The sequence below is a fragment of the Tamandua tetradactyla genome, chromosome 17 (assembly GCF_023851605.1).
Source record: "Tamandua tetradactyla isolate mTamTet1 chromosome 17, mTamTet1.pri, whole genome shotgun sequence".
Lineage (NCBI taxonomy): Eukaryota > Metazoa > Chordata > Mammalia > Pilosa > Myrmecophagidae > Tamandua > Tamandua tetradactyla.
In genome coordinates this window covers 60,203,298-60,226,690 of record NC_135343.1, presented here as the reverse complement: position 1 = coordinate 60,226,690, position 23,393 = coordinate 60,203,298, and the positions used below count along the sequence as shown (strand labels likewise).

The following is a 23,393-nucleotide window of genomic DNA, read 5'->3' as shown; positions in this document are numbered from 1 at the left end:
GCTTATCGACCAGCCACCAAATATCCTTGCAGCAACGGTTAGGCCATTGCTTGCCTGACCAGACAGCTGGGCACCATCACCTGGCCAGGTCTACTCCTGAACCCAACCATCACAACATTGTTAACACATGTCTTTGGAGTGGCCATCATTTGATGTCAGCATATGCTGCTCACTCCATACCAGGCTACAGCATCATTTCCTTAGCTGGTCCTTTCCAATGGACACCGGGATCATTTCAAACGTTTGGTTGATAACTGAGGATGTGTTTCTTTACAAGAAATGCCAGGAAGCAGAATCACTAGTCAAAAGATAGCTAGGTTAACGTTTCTGATTTAATGGCCCCCCAGAAAGCAGTAACAGCTCAGTTCCTTCTTCAAAACCAAAGTCAGGTGCTGGTGCAGCCCTCCTCACCGCAGCCCCTGTTGTGGCAGCCGAGCCCGCCGGGCTCCCTGGGCACTGGGGCTGAGCTGCCTCTGCAGGTGCTGCTGCACAGAAAACAGGCCAGGGGCACACACCCTGCCTGCCCCCAACCCACTCCCAGGCCTCGCTCCCTCATCCGATCTGAGGGGTGGCCTGGAGACTGGGAGGAATCGGGGCCAGCCTCCCCATCTTTTCCTGCAGGCTCTCCACCCCTCTCACTGCTCCCCCACCTCCCGAGGACTCTCCATGCCTCAGGAGGTGGCCTGCCTGTTTGCCATCAGAGCTGAGGGGCAGCAGCCTCCAACCTCTCACCTTGTTCCCTTGTTCCATAGTGCCCCTGACCCACAGGACAGCATCTCGGAGGCTTGGAGACAGCCACAGACCTGCTCCCCTCAAGCCCTCTCTGCTTCTGGTTTTCTGTAACAGTTTTACACATTCTGGGTCAGCCAGAGGCCTCTAAATACAGTCGGGTTTGTCAATAACCTTTGGAAATTGCACCACCCAGCCCTGAGCTGGCCAGGAGAAGCAGGTGGGCTCTTCTCGTTCAACCTGGACATGGTGCTCATGTGAATGCAGGGCTAGGGTTAGGTGCTGTCTTGGCTCAATGGCTCCCAAGAAGCCAAAGCCCAGAGTAGGGGCCCAAAACGAGACCCCAGGGGCATTTCCAAAGGTGTGGGGCCAACAATCACCTCCACTCCCCACTGCAGCCCGCCATTCTCTCCTCGCATTCTACTTCTCTGGCATCAAAGCTGAGAAGATAAAAAGTAAGTGGGCCCTGTGGCAGACCCCAGTGCCTCTTATCTCTTCTATGGTGCCAGACTGCCAGGAGGCCAGGAGGCCCGGGGGGCTGGCCTTCAATGGAGATAGGTGGGTGCTAGTGAAGGCAGCTAGGCAGCTGGCTGGGAGGGCATGGACATGTCTGTCCAGCTCGGGCCCCAAGGCACCTGCAGTGTGGCCCTGGGTGCTCCCCAGCCTCTCCAGACCTCCTTTGCACCTGCCACATAGCCTATAGCATGTTGTGGGGGCCAACAAACCCCTTGGATGCAAAATGAAGACGTCTCAATGTCACCCTTTCTATTCCTTTTCAGCCAAGCATCAGCATTTTTTGCCGTAGAAGGGCATTTGTGCTTTTATATCACAGCAGCCGATGGTATCTTTTACCCAGGACTTTATTTTTTTATAACTAAGACATTTTTTTTTCATTAAGAAAAACAAAAAGTGAGAGAAGAAGTATATACGCTGTGGGAAAGCAGGAAACGGCAAAACTTCCTAGTGGGAGATGAAGCATTCTCCCTGAAACGCCAAAAGTCCCCAGCTACCAAGAAGGAACTCAGGGAAACCCAAAGGGCTTCCAGCTCTGCCCCTCTCAGGAGGTCTCCTTCCGAAGCTGGGGCTGGCCTCGGGGACTCTCTAGGAGGAGGGTGAGACCCAGCCTGAGAAGACCAACGGGGAGCCGGCCCTGCACCTCCCAGGGGAGACCCTGGGGCCCAGTGCCACTGATGTGCCAGGGAAACAGAGCTTGTAAAAGCAGCTTGGCTGGATGGACAACACCACAGGGTCCGGCCCAGCCCTCGGCTAGGACAGGAACCGGAAGCTGTGTCACGGGTGGGCATTCCCTACTCGATCCTTCAGTGCTCCTGTGAGTTGCAGAGAGTGCTTTGGGGCTCTGAAATCTTCTCTCTAGGGTTCCTGATAACCAGCTAACAAGTTATCGCCATGCGTGAGGCCCACAGAAAGAACTTGCAGCAGATAAAAGCAGGCAACTTCAGTGGGTCAGTGAAATCTCTGAGGTTGAGTATGTCCCTTCTCTTTCGTTTTCTCCAGATCTTGCTCATTACTGAGACCAATGTATTTCTGGAGCCAGGACATCAAGATCATATTCTCTTCTTATCTGTAAAACCTGAAAAACAACACATTGCAAACCCACTCATTTTTAAGCAAATAATATATTTATTAGGACAGCAACAAACAGCAAATGAGGGCTCTACTTCAAAGCAGCCTGGGGCCATGAGCTGGGCTTTACTACATTTTTAGGGCTCATCTTTGTTTGCAAAATTTGCAAAAAATTTAAAACAAAGTAAAGCAGCCCAAAAAACTCTAGCTTTGAATAGCACTACTTCCGGCAGTGCTTCTACGACAAGCTATTCTCAGATGCACCCTAAGGGACCAGCATGGCCTGCTGAAGGGGTCATTTTGGAAGCACAGTCAGAGGCTGGGGAACGTCTGCCCCAAATCTCAATGTGAGTTTGGAACAGCTGCTTCCACCAGGCCCGTGGACGCTCACGGCCACACCTGGATGGTGACAGCGACACCAGAAGTGGTTTCCAAACTTTTTTTTTTTTTTGCCACAAACCCTTTCATTCAAATGACATCTTACAGAAAAGTATAAACAGACAACAGATGAGTTGAGGGTGAGGCACTCAGAGCCCCACCCAGGACCCCTCCAGCCGCTTTCCTGCCTTAGCCAACCTTCACAAACTGTCACAAACTTCTTCTACCTCCTCCAAACTCGGGGAACATGTTAAAATAGAAAGGGTGTGAGAGGATAATACAGCTCTATTTGCCCCCAGAAGAAACCTAACAGAGACTTGCTCTCCACACGATGCCAAGGTGAGGCATGGGACAGAATGTTCTGGAGGACTGAAATCCACTGAAGTTACGATCTCTTTGGTAGGGGCTTCAGGTGGAAATGGCAATGACCAAAATTATCTTTACAAATTGCCCACAAAAGATGCCATCCATGTTTCAGCAATGATAACAAATAATCATGTATATAGCCATAGACCGATTATTATATATGAATATAACATGTAAAAGGATGTAGAACATAGAACAAAGAGAGTGTATATGGAAACTATGATTTCTGAGGACTTTACAATGCATTTTGTTTCTTGGTTGTTGGGCTCATTGCCCTGACTTCATGGAAGTTATGTGAGCTTGTGTCTGAACTCATGGGACCAGGTGCCAAGCCATTTTACAGGCATCACCTCAGCCAGGTGAGGACAGTGGTTGGAATCATTATCCCGTTTTACAGATGAGGAACCAAAGGCTCAGAGAGGTGAGGCCAGGCGCTGCCTCACGTGGTTGTGAGGGACAGGTGGGGTTGGCATCCAGACCTGCCTCACACCAGTGCCTGGTTCCTGAGCACCCAGCCGCCGCCATGGTCCACCTCGGAGCTCCCAAGCACCCAGCCCGCCGCCCTTGTCCACCTAGAGACTTGTGCAGTTTCTCCAGACACTGCCGAGTGCATGGAGTTGTTCTGAGGATCAAATCCAAAGAATGAGGTAGGTAGATGTATAAAACAGTGTCTATTTTGAGGAAGAAAAATCAAATCCAAGAACACTGTCATGGTCCAGTGTGGGGTCAGGAAGCCCTGTTGCTGGGAACAGCAGCACCCTCTGACCTCCAACCAGCTCTTGCTTCTGCACATGCGTCTGTACCTCAGTGGGCCCAAAGAGTCCTTTTTCACCCCTGTGTCTATGTGGCTTAGCCTGTGGGTTTGCCAAGCTCCTGGAACCCAGTGGGGTCAAGGGCAGAAGATGAGACCAAGGCAGACTAATCCCCAACACCAAAGGCTTCTGGGAAAGGAAGCAACTGTGCGTGGGAAACACTGACCTTGGAGGGCATGACCTCTCTTCAAATCCCATCTGCTCTTTATGAGCTCAGAGGCTTTGAACAAGCCTGAGCTGGCCTGTAGGATGGGGTAATAACCTTTCTATCTCACACAGGACCAAGTCAAGTGAGATAATATGTGGGGGAAAGGGTTTTGGGTACACAATGAAGATGATCTATGCATGCCAGAGCTACTCACTCTCACCAGGAGAGCTGTGAGCTAAATTGTGCCATCCTTGAAAAACAACTGCATGACCACTCCATAGTTCTGTTTGTTCAGCTTATCTCTCTTCCTGAATTCTATCACTCCAGCTATTTATGCAGTCTGTGACTTTTCAAAGGCGACATCTGAACAGGTAGAGGCTGCAGGCAGCAGCAGGCAGGAGGAACTCAGGACCACACTCAGCGCAGCATCTGAGGCCCCAAGCACTTACTGTTTCATGAAGCGAAGCCGGGCTCTCCTTCGCAGGCCTGAAAGGGGAACATGAAGGCGTGAGTCGGGGTGCTATGGGTGGCCGTGCCCAGCCCCTGGGATGATGGAGAGTGGTGATAGGGAGAGCTGGCGCCTCGGAATACCTGCCTGCTGCAGACTCTGCTCTCAACACTTCATGCATTTTAGCTCCCTTAGTGCCCGTGGCAAACCCATTAGTTGGCTGCTACTACTATGATCTCCATTTTATGTAGGGGGAAACTGAGGCAGAGAGAGCGTGAGTGACTGGTCCAGAGTCAGGCAGCTACTAAGTGGTAAAGCCAGTTCTCAAGCCCGGTTAATCTACTCCAGAGCCTGCACCCCAACACATGCTGGCTTGCCCCTCACCTCAGGTCAGGAAGGAGGGGCCACACGGGGTGGGGGGGGGTCTGACACCAGAGCACGTGTGTTCAGGAGTGCACGAGGTTTTCAGTTGGGGTGTAGGAAGAAAATGTGTGTCTGCTTATATGTTTATAGTATCCTTCGTGGCTTTTTATTTTTGAAGCATATTTAATAACTTACATAACAAATTAAATAAGTAAATTGCTCACGGTTCTGCTTTCAAATGGATGGTATACATGATCAAAAAGTTTGCAGATTGCCAGACCTTAATGGAGTTCTTAGGACGGGGTTAAATGGACCTCTTTGTAGGGGTGACTGGATGCAAAACTGTGTGTGCAGGTGCATTTCTCTGGGGAGAGGGTTCTTGTCATCAGTGTTCAGAGGGCTCTGTGACCTGGGTAAGTCCAGGGCCATTGATTTGGCATCCACTCCTCTGGCTCATTCTTCTGTCCCTTCCTTTCATAGAAGCCCAAATAGGGGAAGAGAGTGTCTGAGTGGGGCACAGGTGAGGAGAAGGACCAGGGGAGAGCCTGGGACCCTGGACTCCCAAGCCACCATGGGGGCCGCCCTCCAGCTCTCCACCTTTGTTATGATGCCAGAGCTGGGTGGCGCCTGGGGGAGCCAGAAGAAGGAGGTGATTCCACCTCTGGGGTCGCTGAGAGCAAGAGCCACGTCGGAATTTCCCATAGCCCCACAGAGGGGGAGGGTTTCGGGCTTCTGGGAACTTGACTCAAACCCCCACCCGTAATCTCTCTGTGCACCGAGCGTCTACCCAACTGTTCGTATGAGGTACACGCCACACGTGGCAGCACCTCGGGCAGGACTTTGCAGCTGCCGCCCTGGGCGGTAGGTAATACCGCTATCCCTGGGGGAGGCAACTGAGGCTCAAAGAGCAGGGCATGTGGCCCAGGTCACCGGGACAGGGAGCGGCAGGGCTGCATTCCACCCCAGGTTTGCACGACTCTAGAGGCGGGGTGTCCTCCTCTCCTTCAGGGCAGCCGAAGGACAAGAGTCACCTCCCAAACGACCATGGGTTCTCTGGGGCAAACTTCCACCAGACTACCACGGGCCCTGCTCCCCCAGAGTACAAAGGAGCCCCGGGGACACCTCCAAGTGCAAAAGGGGTTACAGCGGCAGCCCAAGGGGAGGAACTCACAGTACAAGAGGATGGCCACACCCAGGGACAGCAGAAGGACCAGGACGCCGGCCACCAGCAGGCCGAGGGTGAGGGAGCTGCAGGGGGCGCCTGGAAAAGACACATGGAGCCGTGCCGTTTAGCAGACGTCTGAGAGAGGCGGACAACACAAGGAGGAAAACTCAGCGGGCTCCCCCACCAACCAGGGAATCCTGCCACTAGCATGTGGCATATTTCCTTCTAGTCTTTTTTTTTTTTTTTATGCACTTGAAACATCACTGAGATCACGCTATATGCAAAATTCCCCAGCCCACATCCCAAAGTTTAAAAACATGTAAATTGAACTCCGTAGCTATCGCTATTCAAAGTAGATGATTTTCATGTCTGGTAATGGGATTTTTATATCTTGCTTTTTATTTTAAAAACTTTTAATTTCATAAGAAGTACATAAATACATTTTCATTGTAAAAGGTTCAAGTATGCAGTTGGAGTGTCCCTTGAAATCCTAGCTCAAATAATCACCCTTCTGTATCTTTCTCTGCCTATATACACGCACATATAGTTCAAAAGAAAAAGTCATGTAGTCGCTTACATTGTGCACGTTGTCCTGAAACAAATGTTTCTTCTTCACTTAAACACATCAGTATGCTCTTTTTCCCAGTAGTGACACACGCTGTATGGACATTCCACAGATTATTTAGCTATCCGTGGGTAGTTAGATTGTTTTCTGTATTTTGCTTTTACAAATAACTCCACTGCAAACGCAGGGCACGTCTCTTTAGGAAGGTGCCTTCCTGGGGCAGCTAATCGAGAGTGGGACTTGCTAAACCATAGACTACCCACATTTAAATTGTAATAGATATTGTCAAATTGCCTCCTAAAAAGTCTGCCCAGAATTACATCCCACTCACCAACTGTGCCTTAGAGTAGGACTCACCACTTCCCGCCGCCCCAGATATCATCAAGACTCTTTCGTTTTGCAGACCCAGGGGGTAGAAAATATTTCACTTCAATTTGCTGACTACATGTGGGCAATGATGTAGTTGCATCTCTTTATTGGTATTGACCCCTGGTATGGTTTTTCTTCTAGGAGTTGCCTATTTGTTCCTTTGCCCATTCTGTGCACTATTTAAACAGCGGATTTTGTATTATCAGTGTTCTGAATTCTTCCTTCAACCCTTTCATGTTCTGGAAGCTGGTTCCTGTGAGTGGCTGAGGGGCAGAACCAGGAGCCATGCGTGGAAGGAACATGGCTGCAGGTTTAAAACAGCCTGCAAACAACTAAGTGATGATATTGTGACTTACTGATTATATATGTAGAACGGAATGATCACATGTTAATGTTTTAGTTCATTTTGTTGTTAAATTTTTTTTAATTAATAAATAAATAAATTTTAAAAAAAACAGCCTGCAAACAATTAGAAAGAGCTTTAGATGTCAGGGAAGGGAGAGGATTTTATTATTTGCCAGGAGCAGTATTGACTGCAAACTTCCATCTCATTTACAGCTGAGAAAACCAAAGTTCAAAAGGCTAAATTATATCCCAAGGCCCCCAGCCACTAAAAGGCAGGGCCAGGTAAAGGGTCCAGGTCCCCTCGTTCTAAAGCCCCTGCCGAAGCCCCCCAGGGCCACTGAGGCAGCTGCGGGCACTGGAGTGGCTGCTCCGGGGGGTAGGGAGCTCCCCACCCTCAGGAGAGAACAAACCAGGCTGGGGAGAGGCATTCTGTGCCATACGGAAAACTGGACAAAAGGTCTTTGAAAGCCCTCCCCCCTCTGAGGTGTGGAGGGTTCCGGCCTGCCTTCCTCCCACCTTCCCCCCCCCCCCCCATATGCTCACAGGAGGTGTCAACCTCAGAAACAGGCTCGGCGAGAGGAGCCGGACACAAAAGGCCACATACCACACGATTCCGTTCATATGAAATGCCCAGAATGGGTGAATCCATAGAGACAGAAGGCAGATCAGTGGCTGCCTAGAAACTGGCATGAGGGATGATGGAAATGTTTTAAAACTGAACTGTGGTGATGGTTGCCGAAGTTGGTAAATTTACTTAAAAGTCATTGAATTGTACACTTGAAATGGGTGGATCATATGCATGTAAATGATGCCTCCATAAAGCTAGGAAAGATAAAAAAAAAAAAAAGTAATGGGGGAGGTAAGCCCTGGCAGTAGGGACAGATGGGGCAGGAAAGCTCCTACCCCCACCTCTGGGGAGTGGCAGGGGCAGGGCTGCTTCCCTGAGGGGGTTCGATCTGAACGGGGGAGGAGGGGGGGCGGCCAGCAATGCCACTGAAGGTTCCTGCTGATGAGGCTGCCCATTCCAAGTGTACAGTGCTGCACGACTCCAGGAAAGGCCACTGCTTTTAATAAAGGCAGGAACCAGCGCCAGAGCCACATCTGGGACCTCCCAACCTGTCCTGCCTTGTCTCACTAAGGCCTGAGGCTCTCCTGAGGCCTGGATCCCACCACTCTGCTCAGAGCGGTTTGGAAATCGCCCCCAGCATCTACAGGGTTAGGGGTAGATTCCCTGTGAAAGGACATTATCATTCCCATTGGGCAGAGGAGGAAACTGAGGGTCAGAGTGTCCGAATCCCTTGCCAAGGTCACACCTAATAGTAGATACAGTAAACTGCCCCATGAGCCCCTTCCCCAAAACAAAGCCCACTGACACCCTACCCCACCCCACTCCCCTCACAGGACTCCTGGCTGTTCCTAATAACTCACAAATGTCTGATTCGTATTTTGCCCTGGGATTTTATAGAGGATTGATATAAGGAATGGAGTCAGAAATGTGAAGACCCTTTTTACATCACTTGCACAATGAGTCCTTTCTTGGGCAGTAGCCCTTACATAAGGATGACGAGAGCATATTTCCCCTAGAACTGAGTGCTGGGGTGAAGGCTTCCCCCAGTACCCAGGTTGATTCCTTATGGCAGTGGCTTGGGGGGCACATGTAACTTGTTTGCTTCAGCTGGGTTTGCTCGCACAGCACAGTCCCAGCTTTTGCATCTTCATCTTCGTAGCCCTGTTGCGCCTACGCTCTGCATCCTTTTTAATTATACTCTGTTTGCAGTCCTTTAAAGGAAAGTGTCAGGGTACAAATACTTTATAAAATGAGGTCACTTGCTCCCCAATTTTATGTTCCCTAGACCCCGATTTTCTATTCACTCTGAGCTCACATGGCAGCTGCTGGTCCCCATCTCCAAACCCTGCTCGGGCTCCTTCTAGTGTCTTCTACACTTAAGACAAAGCAACCCCAAGCAGCATGAGGTCTCCAGCATGGCTCCTCAGGGTTTGTTCCATGGGTGGGAGTGGAGGTACTTCCTATTTGTGCAGACACTGTTGGAAGGTCATTGGAGGTCAGGATTTTCTAAGAACACATTTGGGCTGAGGGGTTCAAGGACAGCATGTGTGTGTGTGTGTGTGTGTGTGTGTGTGCGTGTGTGTAGCTGCACCCTCCAGCTGTGCTATGCAGGAGTCTATAGCCCAGAGAGGCAAATTGTTCACTCACTAACACACATGTAGTAAGGAAGCACATTCTGCTAGGCAGTTGGACATCAAAATGGGGACATTTTAAAGTGCTGGTTCTTTCCTTGAGTCCTTTGTTTTTTAAACAGCTTTATATTTACATGTAAAGTTCACCCGTAAAGTGTACAATTCAAGAGTTTTTTTTTTTTTTTGTATGCTGTATGGTGGGGATCACATTTCCTTCTTTTTCCATGTGACTGTCCCTTTATTGCAGCACGAATTGTTGACAATTTGTGGGAGGGCACGAAGTGAGGGGCCAGGAATCCAACCCGAGTCTCCCCCATGGCAGGGGAGAATTCCACCACGGAACTACCCTTGCGGACCCCAATTCAGTGGTTTTTAGTACATTCACAGGGTCGTGTAACCACCACTACAAGAAAATTTAAGAACACTTTTGTTCCCCAAAAATGTAACCCTGCATCCATCAGGACTCACCCCCACTCCTCTCCCCACCCCTCCAGCCCGAGGCAACCACTAACCAACTTTCTGTCACAGCAGAATGTCATCTTCTGAACATTTCAGAGAAATGGAATCATACAGCATGTGGGCTTTTGTGACTGGCTCCTTTCACTTAGCCTGATGTTTCTAAGGTTCATTCTTGCAGTGTGTCAGGACTTCATTCTTTACTATGGAATGGCCAAATAGTATGCCAGGGTATGGATAAAACACACTGTATTTATCCATTCATCAGTTCATGGGCATGTTTCTAAATTTTGGCTATTATGAATAACGCTTCTATGAACACTTGTGGGCAATTTTTCATGTGAAAATATCCTCCATTAAGTTTTGCCCTGCAATAATTTGGAGCCTATTCCCTACTGGACAGAGAAACCAGGTATAGAATCACCACCTGGGAAATGGACTGGTTGAAGGAGGCAAGGAAAGAAGGGGGGGGAGGGGGGGGAAGGAGGGAGGGGGAAGGAGGGAGGGGGAAGGAGGGGGGAAGGACGGGGGAAGGAGGGAGGGGGAAGGAGGGAGGGGGAAGGAGGGAGGGGGAAGGAGGGAGGGGTGAGAATGTCCCTGGTACTTCTAAGGGCCCCGGGGATGGGAGAACTCACCCTTCCGGGCCACTGGGTTTGGGAAGCGGCAGACTCTCTTCTTGGGGGTGGGCTTCTTGGTGGGTTGGGGAGTGGTGGGGAGGACATCAACTAACAGAAAGAAAACAAGACACATGCCTCAGCCAGGTAGACAGTGGGGGGACCTGGAGACAAACCTGAAAACCCTGGACCTTCCACCCAGGTGCTGAATCCCTATGGCTGGTATCTGAGCTGCCGCAGGGGTTGAATCACAGAGCAGAATTCCCAACTCTCAGAAGCTTCTGAAAGCCCTGGGATGAGGGTCGGCTTGGTATCCTGGAGAGCGAGGGGCTCTGGGGGCCCCACAGACCTGAGCAGAACCCCAGCACTTCTCTACCTCAGTATGCGCAATCGCTGGGCTGTGGTGAGACTTGAAGGGGGCACCGTGCCAGCAAACGCGGCTGGAGCCCCTGAGAGGGAGCCGGGAACCCAGAGCCTTACATGAGGAGATTCACAGAAAGGAGGTGAGCCCCCCTTGCAGCACGTGCCATAGCATGCACGATGCAGATTTTGGGATTTTCTTCCCTTCTAAGGGGTCCTCAAAAATCATGAAATATCAGAGTACAAAGGACCTTTGGGCTGGTCACAAGCTTTCATTTCCAAGGTGGACTGCCAGAGAGGTGAGAGGCAGCCCCTGCGCCCCCTCTCCTAGCACCCTGCTCTGACATTCTAACCCACTGCATACTCCACAGAGCTGGGGTGGGCAGGGGGCAGGCTCTCACGGGGCTGAGGCACCTGGGCCGGGCTGGCTGCGAAAGGACGCAGCCCTTGTGGGCTGAGAAAAGAAACTTCGACTGCTGCAAAAATAGTGCAAGGCCATGATCTTACACTCGGGATAAGAGGACAAGGGAGGGCCAGCCAACAGGTCAGTCATTTGGAGGCTGACATTGTCCCTATAAAACGTGGACATTTTGCCCTCCCTCCTTTCCCCCAGCCTCCTCAGGAGAGAGAGCATGGCTGCATCTGCTGCTGTCTCCTTCACAGGTTTGGAGGAAGGACCAACGGATGAGAACGAACATTTAGTGAGTTCCCACCCTGGGGTGGGAGGCAGCACCACGTTTAGGGAATCCAAGAACTCTTGGGGTACGAGCTGTGATCCCCACCCAGGGTATCTGTGAGGAGGCCGGCGCTCAGAGAGCTGAAGGAACTTGCCCCCAGTGAGCAGGGTCTGAAGGGAAGAAGTTCGACTCTGGGCTTGGGCTGCCCACGAGAGCCACACATGGAAATGTTTTCTGACCAAGTGTTCAGAGCTTCAGGTCAGCCGAGGCCCCTGGCCAGCGGAGCGTGAGGGTGGCCGCTGAGAGAGGAAAAAAGCATTCGCCGTGGCGTCCTCGTGGCAGTGAGGGGTCCAGCTCTGGGCTGGGGTATCCCCGCATTCTGCCCCCACTCCCCCCAGCCAAAGAGGAGGCTCTGGTCGCCTTATTTTATTCGTGAGATGGCACCGAGGTGAACAGGCAGTCAGTGGTGAGGCCAGGTCTACGCACCTCAGGCAGGCACTGGAGAGACCAGGCCTGGGCCTGGGGGCGCTGGGGGTGGGGTGGGTGTGAGCTCTGTGACTTTTCACTTTCTCTCTGCCCAGAGCAGCCCCCTTGATCCCTCCTGACACGCACCCCCAGCACGACCCCAGTTCAAAGCTTGCTTTTTCCTCTCCTTTTCAGAAGGGACAGAACTTCGGAACCCCTGGTGTGCTTAAGGGGCCTGAAGTAGACCCCCCTCTTTCTCCAGACACCCCCTCACTTCCTCCCTCACGCACCAACTTGGCGGAGGTGGAGGTGGACTCTGGCCTTGGAACCCCCAACCCGGGAAGCTGACGTGGCTGCAGCCATGCTTTGGGGGAAAAATGGTTATTCTTGGGCTGATCAGGGGGGCAAGGGAGGCTGGAAATCTGGAAGCCAAGCAGGGGTGGGGGGGGTGGAGGTGGAAGGTTCTGAAAACCAGGTTTGCTTCTTTCACTGTCCCCTGTTCTCAGAACCTGAAATCTCATGAGTGAGATGTGGAGTGTCTAGAGATGTAAGTCATAAACCAAACCAAAACCCTCCACCCCCAAACCCCACTTTTGGTACGGGAATCAGTGGGCTCCCATTTGAGGGGTACCTGGGGGTCTTGCCCCGGAGCTTTCACCCTCCACCCCCTCCACCCTGATTCCTGGGGCTGGCCCAGAGGTGACAGAGGCAGCACCTCATCTTTCACCTTTGTCTTCCTCACTGAGCCACTGGTTTCTCTCGCTATCCCTGCACTTCCCGCACTCGAGTGGCCTAACTTGGGAGTTTCCCTGACATTCTCATGTCCCAGCCTAAGAACTGAGGCGAGGGGGAAATAGGGTGGGGGGCCCAGCCCTGAGCTAAACTCGGGAGGGGCTAACACCAGCCGTGGGCCTTTGACAATTACTGCCATAATTCCCTCAGTGTCCCTGACAGCTGAGCCCCACTGTCCAAAAAGGGGCAGCCACTGGCCCCACATGGCTGCAAGCACTTGCCATACGGCCAGTCCACACCGAGACATGCTAGCCGCGCAGGACACAGAGCACACTGTCTTTGACAAAAGAACATAAACTGTCTCGGGGACAGTTTTTTATACTGATTACATGCCCAAGTAGTGATATTGTTGATGAACTGGGTTGAAATACATGACTTACTTTGTCTTGTTTCTTTTTACTTTTTTAAATGTGGCTATTAGAAAATCTGAAATGACATCTGTGTCTCATATTACATTTGTACTGGATGTGCTAACTTAACTCAGGGAACTGCTGCTTCTCAGGGCTGGAGGAGCCACGGAGGCTGCCACAGCCCCATGATGCAGTTGAGGAAACTGAGGCCCAGGGAAGAGGGGAATGGTTTGCCCCAAGATCCCTAGTGACTTTGTGGCACAATCAGGCCCGGGCTGTGTCCCCTTGTGCCCTGCAGTCCCCCTTGAATGGCAGAGCAGCGAGAGCCCTTTTCCCTGCATGTCCACTTGCAGGGACTTCTGAGACCCACATCAGGCCTGTGGACTCGGCCCCAGCTCTGACTCTGTCCTGTGTCTTTCAGCCTCAGGTGTGAAATTGGAATGATAAAAATAGCACCCACCCTCCCAGGGTACTTGGCACCTTAGGCGAAAGAATTAAGTGAAACGCTGGTCCGTGCCTGGCCACAGTCCATTTCCACAGGCACATCCCTACCAGCAGCAGGGCATTTCCTTGGGGCTGTTGTCCCCTCCTGCAGAAAGGGGGCTCGTGGATGGGGGCGAGGGGCATGTGCCTGGCACACGTGGATGCTCAGAGCTCATCGTGGCCCAAGCCAGGGTCTTACCCACACTCAGCAGAGTCCCCTTCCCGAAGACCAGCTCGGGCGACCCAATGGTCAGGCAGCGGTAGGTGCCGCTGTCCGAAGGTTGCACCCTTGTGAGTTTGAGTACGGACCGAGACGCCTCCAGAGACACAGTTAGCCTCTCCTGGCTCCAGCCTGCACCGTACACGGTCCCCTTCGTGGACTCCCAGGAGGCCAGAAACTCGAGGTGGCTGTCCGTGCCTGGGGGCTGGCGCAGTCTCAGCCAGTAGATGCGGGTGCTGGCGGGGCTGGACTTGGGCTCGCAGGACAGCATGGCCGTGTGGTTGGTCTGGACCTTTGTGGGCCCAGGGGCCTGCTGGAACGCCGAGCTGCCGCGGAGAGCTGCAAGGAGCCGGAAAGAGAGACCTCAGAGCCACGTCAAGACACTTCTTTGTGTCACAGGGAAAGCCGTGGAAAAGAACCTGCCCAGGGCCGGGGGCCGGTGTTCAAGGTAGCGCTTAGACTCGGGGCTCGAGCTCCCCACCTCCCGGGAAATCACCCACAAGGAGGGGGCTGCGATGCCCAATTTGACCTGGGGTCAGGGGGTGATTTGCAATCTGTGGCCTGCATAAACACCTGGCTTACGTGACCTCAGTAAGCCTCACATCTGCTTGGATGAGCCGACTGAGGTGTGAAGTTATCTGTTCAAAGTCACACTGATGACTAGCAAGTGACGATTCAAACGCAGGGATTCAAAGTCTGAAGCCAAAGCCAAATGCTGCTTCCACGGGAAGTACAGATGCGCAGCAGGCTCCAGGCAGCCTGCCGAGGACCCGAGTTGGAGGGGGTCTCAGAATCACAGGCTGAGCCAACAGCTGGTCTGGCCGACCTCAAAGAGGACCAGCCACGGCGTGTGGGCGGCGGTGATGGCCAGCACGAGGAACTCACTGTCCCATAGTGGACAGTGACAGCCAGCTCCACCCTCCCTCTATCAGTCACTGGCGCTCCCTTTCGCAGAGCAAGCAAGGCTGGGAGCTCATTTCCCTCTCAGGCGGGAAACAGGCAGCAAGCAGGGGACTGTTCTGCTCTCATTCTGCCTTCCTCTGAGGGTTAGAAAGAAATGCAGTGACGCCCTAGAAAGTACCGTGCAGCTGTAAAACACCGTGCCTAAGCAGCTCATTCCAGTGGGTCTCATGTCTCAGTTGTTACTGAAGGCAAATGAAATTCAGGGTGAAGGACTAAAGCAGGTTCCATTCACAGCCACAGCCACGCAGGCTCCCACACACTGAATCCGACCCAGCAGGCTTTTCCTTTTAGCCCTGGGCATATGGATATCCTGCAGACCAGGGCACAGCCTGGGAGCAGAAAGCTACAGAGAAGACACAGACCCTGGCAGGCAGGGTGGGTCTATCTGTCTGTGTTTGTCTGTGTGTGTGTTTTACCGAAGAGAAACCGGCCTACTGGGTGAGTGGCCCATGTTCACAGACCTGCCTGGTACTAGCGACCCAGGATCCACTGCCCCTTAGTGTCCCTCTTCTAACACGGACAGAGTGGCTTCAAACATTTTTGTCTCTGTCCTTGGGCCACTCTGAACTCCTGCTTGCAGCATGAACGAAGTGGGATCTGGATCTCAAATGGCCACTTGGTGCTTTCTCCCCAAACACCATGATCCCTTTTCAGTGGAGCAGATGTTCTTGCTCGTCCGGGGTCGCTGACCTCTTAGAGGAGAACAAGGCTAGATAATGCCACTGTTTTTTTGAGCTGGGCCAACACCCGTGGGTGCTGGGCATAGTACATGCAGCCACTCATGATACTCTCACAGAACCCCCTGCAGATGAGGCTGTTTTAGGACAGAGGCTCAGGGACATAAAGGGTGTCCCCAAATCCCAATCTATTTCAGGGGGCCCTGGAAGCTCGGCTTTCAGCCACCCCCGAACTGCGGAAACCTGCAGCAGGGTCACAAATGCAGACTCCTACAGCCCTTCTCGGAAAGCCCAGAAGAGATTCCGCGAAAGGTCATTCCGGAAAGCTCCCAGAAGGAGAGGGTTGGGGTGTGTGTACAGCTCCCCCACCTTTGTCCTCACATGCAGACTCCCTGACGAGACTCAAACTGGTCGGTCTCTCGTGCCCCCTCGCCTTTGGGCCCCAAGACTATTTTCCGGGTGCTGGACACAGAGCCAGGCCTCACCATACCCTTAGTATCATTCAATTCATCCGATTCTCCCTGGGGATTTCCTTCTAGAGGGCCTGGATGTTTCTAGAACAATGGGCAGTAGCTTCGGTGCCTTTGAATGTCCTGGACTGGCTTCTACTAAGACATGGTAGAACTCCTGGGTCTGAGCCTGGGGCTGGCAGGCTGGGTCACCCCTGGCAGGATGCCCAGCATTGGGCTTTTGGGCAGGAGAATAGATGAATTCCTGGCCGGGAGGCAGAATTCTGGGGGGAGGTTTGAATGGTAGGCTTCTTCCAAAAGACAGGTTAACTGGGCTGAGTCAGAGGGACAATCTAGCTTACATTCCAGCTCTAACGCTGCTTCTAATCAGAGCCATGCAACATGCAACACGCAACATCCAGCACTGGCAGCAAGGGGAGTCCGAGGAGAGAGCCCCTGGGCCTGAGAACCACCCACAGCCCAGTGCTGGGTGGGTTGTAATAGAAATACTTCCCCGGAAGTAATAAAAATACATCTGCAGGGCCAAGCCTAGGCTGAGTGTGGAGCAGGGTGACCAGACTGGGCCCCGGCCCTTCTTCGCCTACACACACACACACACACACACACACACACACACACACACACACACACACACACACACACACACACACACACACACACACACACACACCTGTCCCCCTCCCCCACCTCCTGGACAAGAGCATTTTCCCTTCCTCTCTTGACCTCTTCCCCCTTTGTCCCTCCCTCCCGCCTTTCTTCCTCCCTCTCCTCTTAGGTCCAGGTTTGGGGCAGAGGTGGTCCTGGAGCTCCCCAGACACCTGGAGCAGCAAAGCCCCTGAGAAGGAGTTTCTTTTCCACCCTCAGGGTCTGTGCTCCCTCCCCTGCCTCCCGGGGTCCCCACTCCTCCCGGGCTCTGGGCTCTGCCTCCCACCTAAACCCCACGCTCAGGCTTCCAGGGTCCACGAAGACCCCTGCCCTGCCCGCGCCCCGCGGTCTCCCAGCCTTACCTGCGAACTGTGCCGCAAGGAGCAGCCAGAGCCGCCGCTGCATCGTGGCACGCCCGGGACACCTGGTCCCCGCGGGGCCCGGACTACACAGTCGGGGCCGGGGGTGGGTGGGGCCCGGGGCCGGGCGGGGCCCCGGGAGTGGGGCAGCGGGGAGGGTGGGACCGGGCGGAATGGGGGGCGGACCCCGCGGCCCCGCAGGGCTTCGTCTGGTGCGTGGGGCTGGCGAGATCGCCGCCGTCACCCTCTGGGCTCTGACAGAGGTTTTGGCTGCGTTTGCAGCGAGCCCCGGCGGACCACATGCTTTCCGTTCAGGGCATGAGAGCGCCGTCCTACGCTGAGCCATCGCACCCGCGTGATGACTTCCCCGGGCGGCCGGCAGGGACAGGGTCGTGACAGTGGAGGCAACTGAGGCTCAGAGAGGTCAGAGGTGCCAAGGACCCACGGGAGCGCTCATGCCGCCCCCCCCCCCCCCCCCAGTGCGGGGGCCTCTCTTACTTTGTCTCTGAGAAGTTATTCAGGGTCTCCTAGACCTCAGCTGGGCCCCAAGTGACAAGACCCAGACCCTTTCCCCACCCGAGAACGCACACTTAGGGAGGAGGAGGGAAAGCTAATTGGCCCACAGGCCGGGGCTGGGCTGGAGGGGGAGCTGGAAGTCCCCAGCCCTGCCTGAAGCAGGGGGCAAAGCCAGACCAAGACTTCCGATGTCCATAAGAGGTGAGAAGACTCTGGTGCCCACCCCCCACTTCCTATTAAAAATAATGCTAAGGGGGGGCCACCGTGGCTCAGAAGGCAGAGTTCTTGCCTTCCAGGTGGGAATCCCAGTTTGATTCCCGGTACTGCCCATGCAAAGAAAAAAAAGCTAAAATGGGAAATTGACAGGAGGTTGATAAAAATGATGGCTGCTTTGCACCCCTGGGCATGCGCATGTAGTGCACCCTGCTTCCTGCTCTGTGTCGGCCCCTGGCTGAGTCCAACTGTCCTGCCATCCAGCCCCAGCCCTGGTCAGGAAGATTGGTCAGGAGAATGTCTTCCTGCTCAGGGGGTCAGCCAGAAGAAGGGTGCCCCAGGGAGAACTGGGGGTGTGAAGGTGTGGTTGGGAAGAGGTACCCTGGGACTGGCTGGACCGTGGGGAGGGCTGGAGGAGGCCTGAGAGGGGTTAGTAAATGTGGATGCCGGAGGTTCGCCCCAAGAGCGTGGAGTCTATCTGAGAGGTGGTGGTGCATCACTGGAGGTTTAAAGCTGTGGGGCAGGGATGCTGCCACCTCAGTGTCAGAATCCAATATTCTTTCCTTTCCACTCATCCCCCGGCTCCTATGCCCATTGCTGGTGACATGGGTCCCTGAGCTGGATGCAGAAAGCTCAAAGTTACTACAAAGGACGAGGAGCAGGCGAGTCCATGATGTGAATGGGTGTGCTCTACAGGAGACCAGAGACTCCTTCTGGACCGTCCATGTCCCCAAGGGCAACTGCTGAGGTCTGGGCAGACTCAGGGCAGACAGCCCCGAGAGACCACACATTAGTATGAGCTTCTGAGCTTGCTTTTCTTCTTGTTCTTAAATCAAGGTGAAATTCATGTAACATAAAAGTAATCCATTTAAACCTGAATTATTCAATGATATTTAGCACACTCACAATGTTGGGCAATCACTACCTCTATCAAGTTCTAAACATTTTCATCTCCCCAGAAGAAACTCTCATACCTATTAAACAATCACCCCTCTATTTCCCCTCTCCCTACACTCATCTGCTTTCTGTCTCTATGGATTTATCTATTCTGGATATTTCAAATAAATGCAATCACTCTTTCACTTTTGAGGCACATCCACATTATAGTATGTATTTATTCATTTTTATGGCAGAGTAATATTCCATTGTACGGATATACAGCAATTGGCTTATCCATCCATTCATTCATTGATGGTTATTTGGGTTGATTCCACCATTTGGCTATTGTGAATAGTGTTGCTATGAACATTTGGATGTAAATTTTTGTGTAAACACCTGTTTTCAATTATTTCGGGTATATACCTAAGAGTGGAAGTGCTGGATCATATGATATAATTTTCCTTTATGAGGGGCCACCAAATTATTTTCCACAGTGGCTGACTCCATGCTACATTCCCATCAGCAGTGTATCAGGGTTCCAGTTTTCTCACCGTCTTATCAATATTTGTTAATTTCCATTTTTTTAAATTATAACCATCCTAGTGAGACTAAAGCAAAAAATGTTTATTTGGTACAAAATTTATATGTTGACTAGTGCATTTCCTAATATAACTTATGTGGACAGTTTAATTGAACACCATAAGTACATGGAACCTTGAGTAGGGCATGAGATTTTGTAGGTTTGTCCAGAGTGACACCCTGATAAATCCCAGAATGATTTAAACAGTGAAGAAAAAGGAATGGCCAGAAAGGGGCAAAATTCAACTTCTCCATATGGAGAATTCCTGATATTCTCTCAAGTGGGAACAACCAAAACAATAGGCTGAGCCCTCAATCTGGGGGGTTGTTCATATGAAACTTATCCCCACAAAGGATAGGTTAAGCCTACTTAAAATTAGGCCTAAGAGTCACCCCCAGAGAACGTCTTTTGTTGTTCAGGTGTGGCCTCTCTCTCTCGGCCAACACGACAAGCGAACTCACTGCCCTGCCCCTCTCTACGTGGGACATGACTCCCAGGGGTGAAACCCTTCCTGACAACATGGGAGAGAAATCCTAGGATGAGCTGGGACTTAGCATCAAGGGACTGAGAAAACCTTCTTGACCAAAAGGGGGAAGAAAAAAATGAGACAAAATAAAGTGTCAGTGGCTGAGAGACTCCAAACAGAGTATAGAGATTATCCTGGAGATTATTCTTATACATTATATACCTATCACCTTTTTAGTTAAGGTATAATGGAGAGGCTGGAAGGAAGAGCCTGAAAATGTAGAGCTGTGTTCCAGTAGGCATGTTTCTTGAAGATGATTGTATAATGATAATAGCTTTTGCAATGTGACTGTGTGAATGTGAAAACCTTGTGTCTGATGCTCCTTTTATCTATGGTATGAACAGATGAGTAAAGCATACGGATTAAAAAAACAAATAATAAGTGAATCCAGCCAAAAACTAAAGGACAAATACTGTATGGTCCCACTGATGTGAACGGACATTCGAGAATAAACTTGAAATATGTCATTGGTAACAGAGTTCAGCAGGAGTTAGAAACAGGGTAAGACAATGGGTAATTGAAGCTGAAGGGATACAGACTGTGCAACAGGACTAGATACAAAAACTCAAAAATGGACAGCACAATAATACCTAATTGTAAAGTAATCATGTTAAAACACTGAATGAAGCTGCATCTGAGCTATAGGTTTTTGTTTTGTTTTGTTTTGTTTTGTTTTGATTTTACTATTATTACTTTTATTTTTTTCTCTATATTAACATTCTATATCTTTTTCGGTTATGTTGCTAGTTCTTCTAAACCAATGCAAATGTACTAAGAAATGATGATCATGCATCTATGTGATGATGTTAAGAATTAATGATTGCATGTGTAGAATGGTATGATCTCTAAATGTTGGGTTAATTTCTTTTTTTCCGTTAATTAAAAAAAAAAAAAAAGAGAAGGGATAATTGGAGATGAAGGGATACAGACTGTACAACGGGACTGGATATAAAAACTCAGAAATGGACAGCACAATACTACCCAATTGTAATGCAATTATGTTAAAACACTGAATGAAGCTGCATGTGAGGTATAGATTTTTTGTTTTTGTTTTTTTTGTTTTTTTTTCTTTCTATTATTGTTTTAATTCTTATTCTGTTGTCTTTTTATTTCTTTTTCTAAATCGATGCAAATGTACTAAGAAATTATGAATATGCAACTATGTGATGTTATTAAGAATTACTGATTGTACATGTAGATTGGAATGATTTCTAATTGTTTTGTTAATTCTTTTTTTAATTAATAAAAAAAAAACAAATAATAAGGGGAACAATGTTAAAATAAATTTGGTAGATTAAAAAATAATTATAACCATCCTAGTGAGTGTGAAGTGATATCTCATTGCAGTTTTGATTCATATTTTGCTGGTAACCGTGATATTGAGCATCTTTTCATGTTCTTATTGGCCATTTGCATATCTTCTTTAATTAAATGTCTATTCAAGTCTTTTGCCCATTTTTAAATTGGGTTATTTGTCTTTTTGTGGTTGCACTTTAGCAGTTCTTCATATATTCTGGCTATTAAACCTTTATTAGATAGATGGTTAGCAATAATTTTCTCCCATTCTGTAGGATTTTTTTTCACCTTCTTGACAATGTCCTTTGATGCACAAAAGTCTTAAATTTTGATGAAATCCCATATATCTATTTTTTTCTTTTGTTGCTCATGCTTTTGGTATCATATCTTAGAATCCATTGCCAAATCCAAGGTTATGAAGATTTTATTTCTCTTTTAAAAATTTTCCAAGAATTTTATTAGTGTTAGCTCCTATGTTGCAGGTTTTGAACCATTCTGAGATAAATTTTTGTATATAGTGTGAGGTAGGGGTTCAACTTCGTTCTTTTGTGTGTGAATACCTGGTTATCCCAGTACCATATGTTGAAGACACTATTCTTTGCCCATTGTATAATCTTGGCACCCTTGTTGAAATCTGTTGGCCATTGTCGATTTGAAAGGATGTATGTACCCTAGAAAAGCCATGTTTTAATCCTAATCCCATTTTATAAAGGCAAGCCATTTCTTCTAATCTCTATTCAGTACTGTTTGCTTAAAACTTTAATTAGGTCATTTCTCTGGAGATGTGACTCAATCAAATGTGGGTATTAAACTGGATCAGATGGAGATATGTCTCCACCCATTCCTGGTGAGTCTTGATTACTTTACTGGAATCCTATAAATGAGGAAACATTTAGGAGAAAGTGGGTGATTCAGAGAGAGCAGAGAATGACAGAGCCACGAGAAAGCCACAACAGAGAACGCCGCAGAACCATGAAGCAGAGAGTCCACCAGCCAGTGACTTTTGGAGAGGAAGAAGGAAAACACCTCCCGGGGAGCTGGAGAGGAAGCTAGCAGATGATGCCATGTTCGCCATGTGCCGTTCCAGCTGAGAGAGAAACCTTGACTGTGCTTGCCAAGAGAGAAACCCTGAACTTCACTGGCCTCCTTGAACCAAGGTATCTTTCCATGGATGCCTTAGATTGGGTATTTCTATAGACTTGCTATAATTAGGACATTTCCACAGCCTAAAAACTGTTAAATTGCAACTTATTAAATCTCCCCTTTTAAAAGCCATTCCATTTCTGGTATATTGCATTACAGCAGCTAGCAGACTAGAATAGCCAGATGAATGAGTTCATTTCTGGACTCTCAATTTGATTCCATTTCTATATTAATCCTTACGTCAGCACCATACTGTTTTGATTGCTGTGCTTTGTTGTAAGTTTTAAAATCAGGAAGTAGGAATCCTTTAACTTAGTTCTTTTTCAAGATAATTTTAGCTATTCAGCCCCTTGCAATTGCAAATGGATTTGAGGATCATTGGTTTCACTTTTAAGCTGCTGGCATGCAATATACCAGAAATGGAATGGTTTTTAAAAAAGGAATTCATAAAGTTGCAAGTTTACAGTTCTAAGGCTGTGAAAATGTCCAAATTAAGGCATCCGGATAAAGATACTTTAAAGATAAAGAGCCAATGAAGTTTTGGGTTTTTCTCTCAGTTGGGAGGGCACATGGTGACATCTGCTAGTTTTCTCTCCTTATTTCATAAAACTTCCCCAGGGGTATTTTCCCTCCGCATCTCCAAAGATCTGTGTGGGCTCTTTTCCCAAAATCCCTTTTAAAGGACTTCAGTAGGCAACCTCACCTTGAAGGGGTGGAGACACATCTAATCAAAAGTTACAACCCACAATTGGATGGGTCACATCTCCATGGAAACAATAAAAAAGATCCAACTCAACAATATTGACTGGGGATTAAAGAATTTGGCTTTTCTGGGGTACACAACAGATTCAAACTGGCACAATCATCTTTTCCATTTTGTGGAAAAGGCTGTTGGAGTTTTGATAGGTATTTGTAGGTGGTATTGCTATCTTAATGACATAAAGTTTTCTAATCCATGAACACAGGGAATCTTTCCATTTGTTTAGGACTTCTTTAATTTATTTAAGTTGTTTTTGTAGTTTTTCATAAAGAAGTCTTTCTAGTCCTTGGTTACATTTATTCCTAGATATTTTATTCTCTCCAGTGCTATTGTAAATGGAATTGCTTTCTTAATTTCCTTTCCAGAGTGTTCATTGCTGGAATATAAAAATGCAACTGGGGTGGGCCACAGTGGCTCATTGGCAGAGTTCTTGCCTGCCATGCCGGAGACCCAGGTTCAATTCCTGGTGCCTGCCCAG

General features: G+C 49.8%; 1 protein-coding gene across 1 annotated transcript; it reads right to left on the bottom strand.

The window, feature by feature from the left end:
* Nucleotides 1-1,580: 1,580 nt before the first annotated feature.
* On the bottom strand, nt 1,581-17,094 carry CD8B (CD8 subunit beta). Its single transcript, XM_077135105.1, has 6 exons — nt 17,006-17,094; nt 13,868-14,227; nt 10,563-10,652; nt 6,000-6,089; nt 4,467-4,503; nt 1,581-2,320 (listed from the first exon to the last, which is right to left on the bottom strand). The coding sequence occupies exons 1-6, from the start codon at nt 17,046-17,048 to the stop codon at nt 2,308-2,310; spliced, it is 633 nt and encodes a 210-aa protein (XP_076991220.1). The 5' UTR covers nt 17,049-17,094; the 3' UTR covers nt 1,581-2,307.
* Nucleotides 17,095-23,393: the final 6,299 nt, after the last annotated feature.

Excerpts from the sequence above, each read along its gene's own strand:
- CD8B (XM_077135105.1), bottom strand. The coding sequence starts at position 17,048 with ATGCAGCGGCGGCTCTGGCTGCTCCTTGCGGCACAGTTCGCAG. Across the intron at positions 6,090-10,562 it reads AAACCCAGTGGCCCGGAAGG|GCGCCCCCTGCAGCTCCCTC; the intron begins GTGAGTTCTCCC and ends TGTCTTTTCCAG. Across the intron at positions 4,504-5,999 it reads TGTGGCCATCCTCTTGTACT|GCCTGCGAAGGAGAGCCCGG; the intron begins GTGAGTTCCTCC and ends TTCCCCTTTCAG.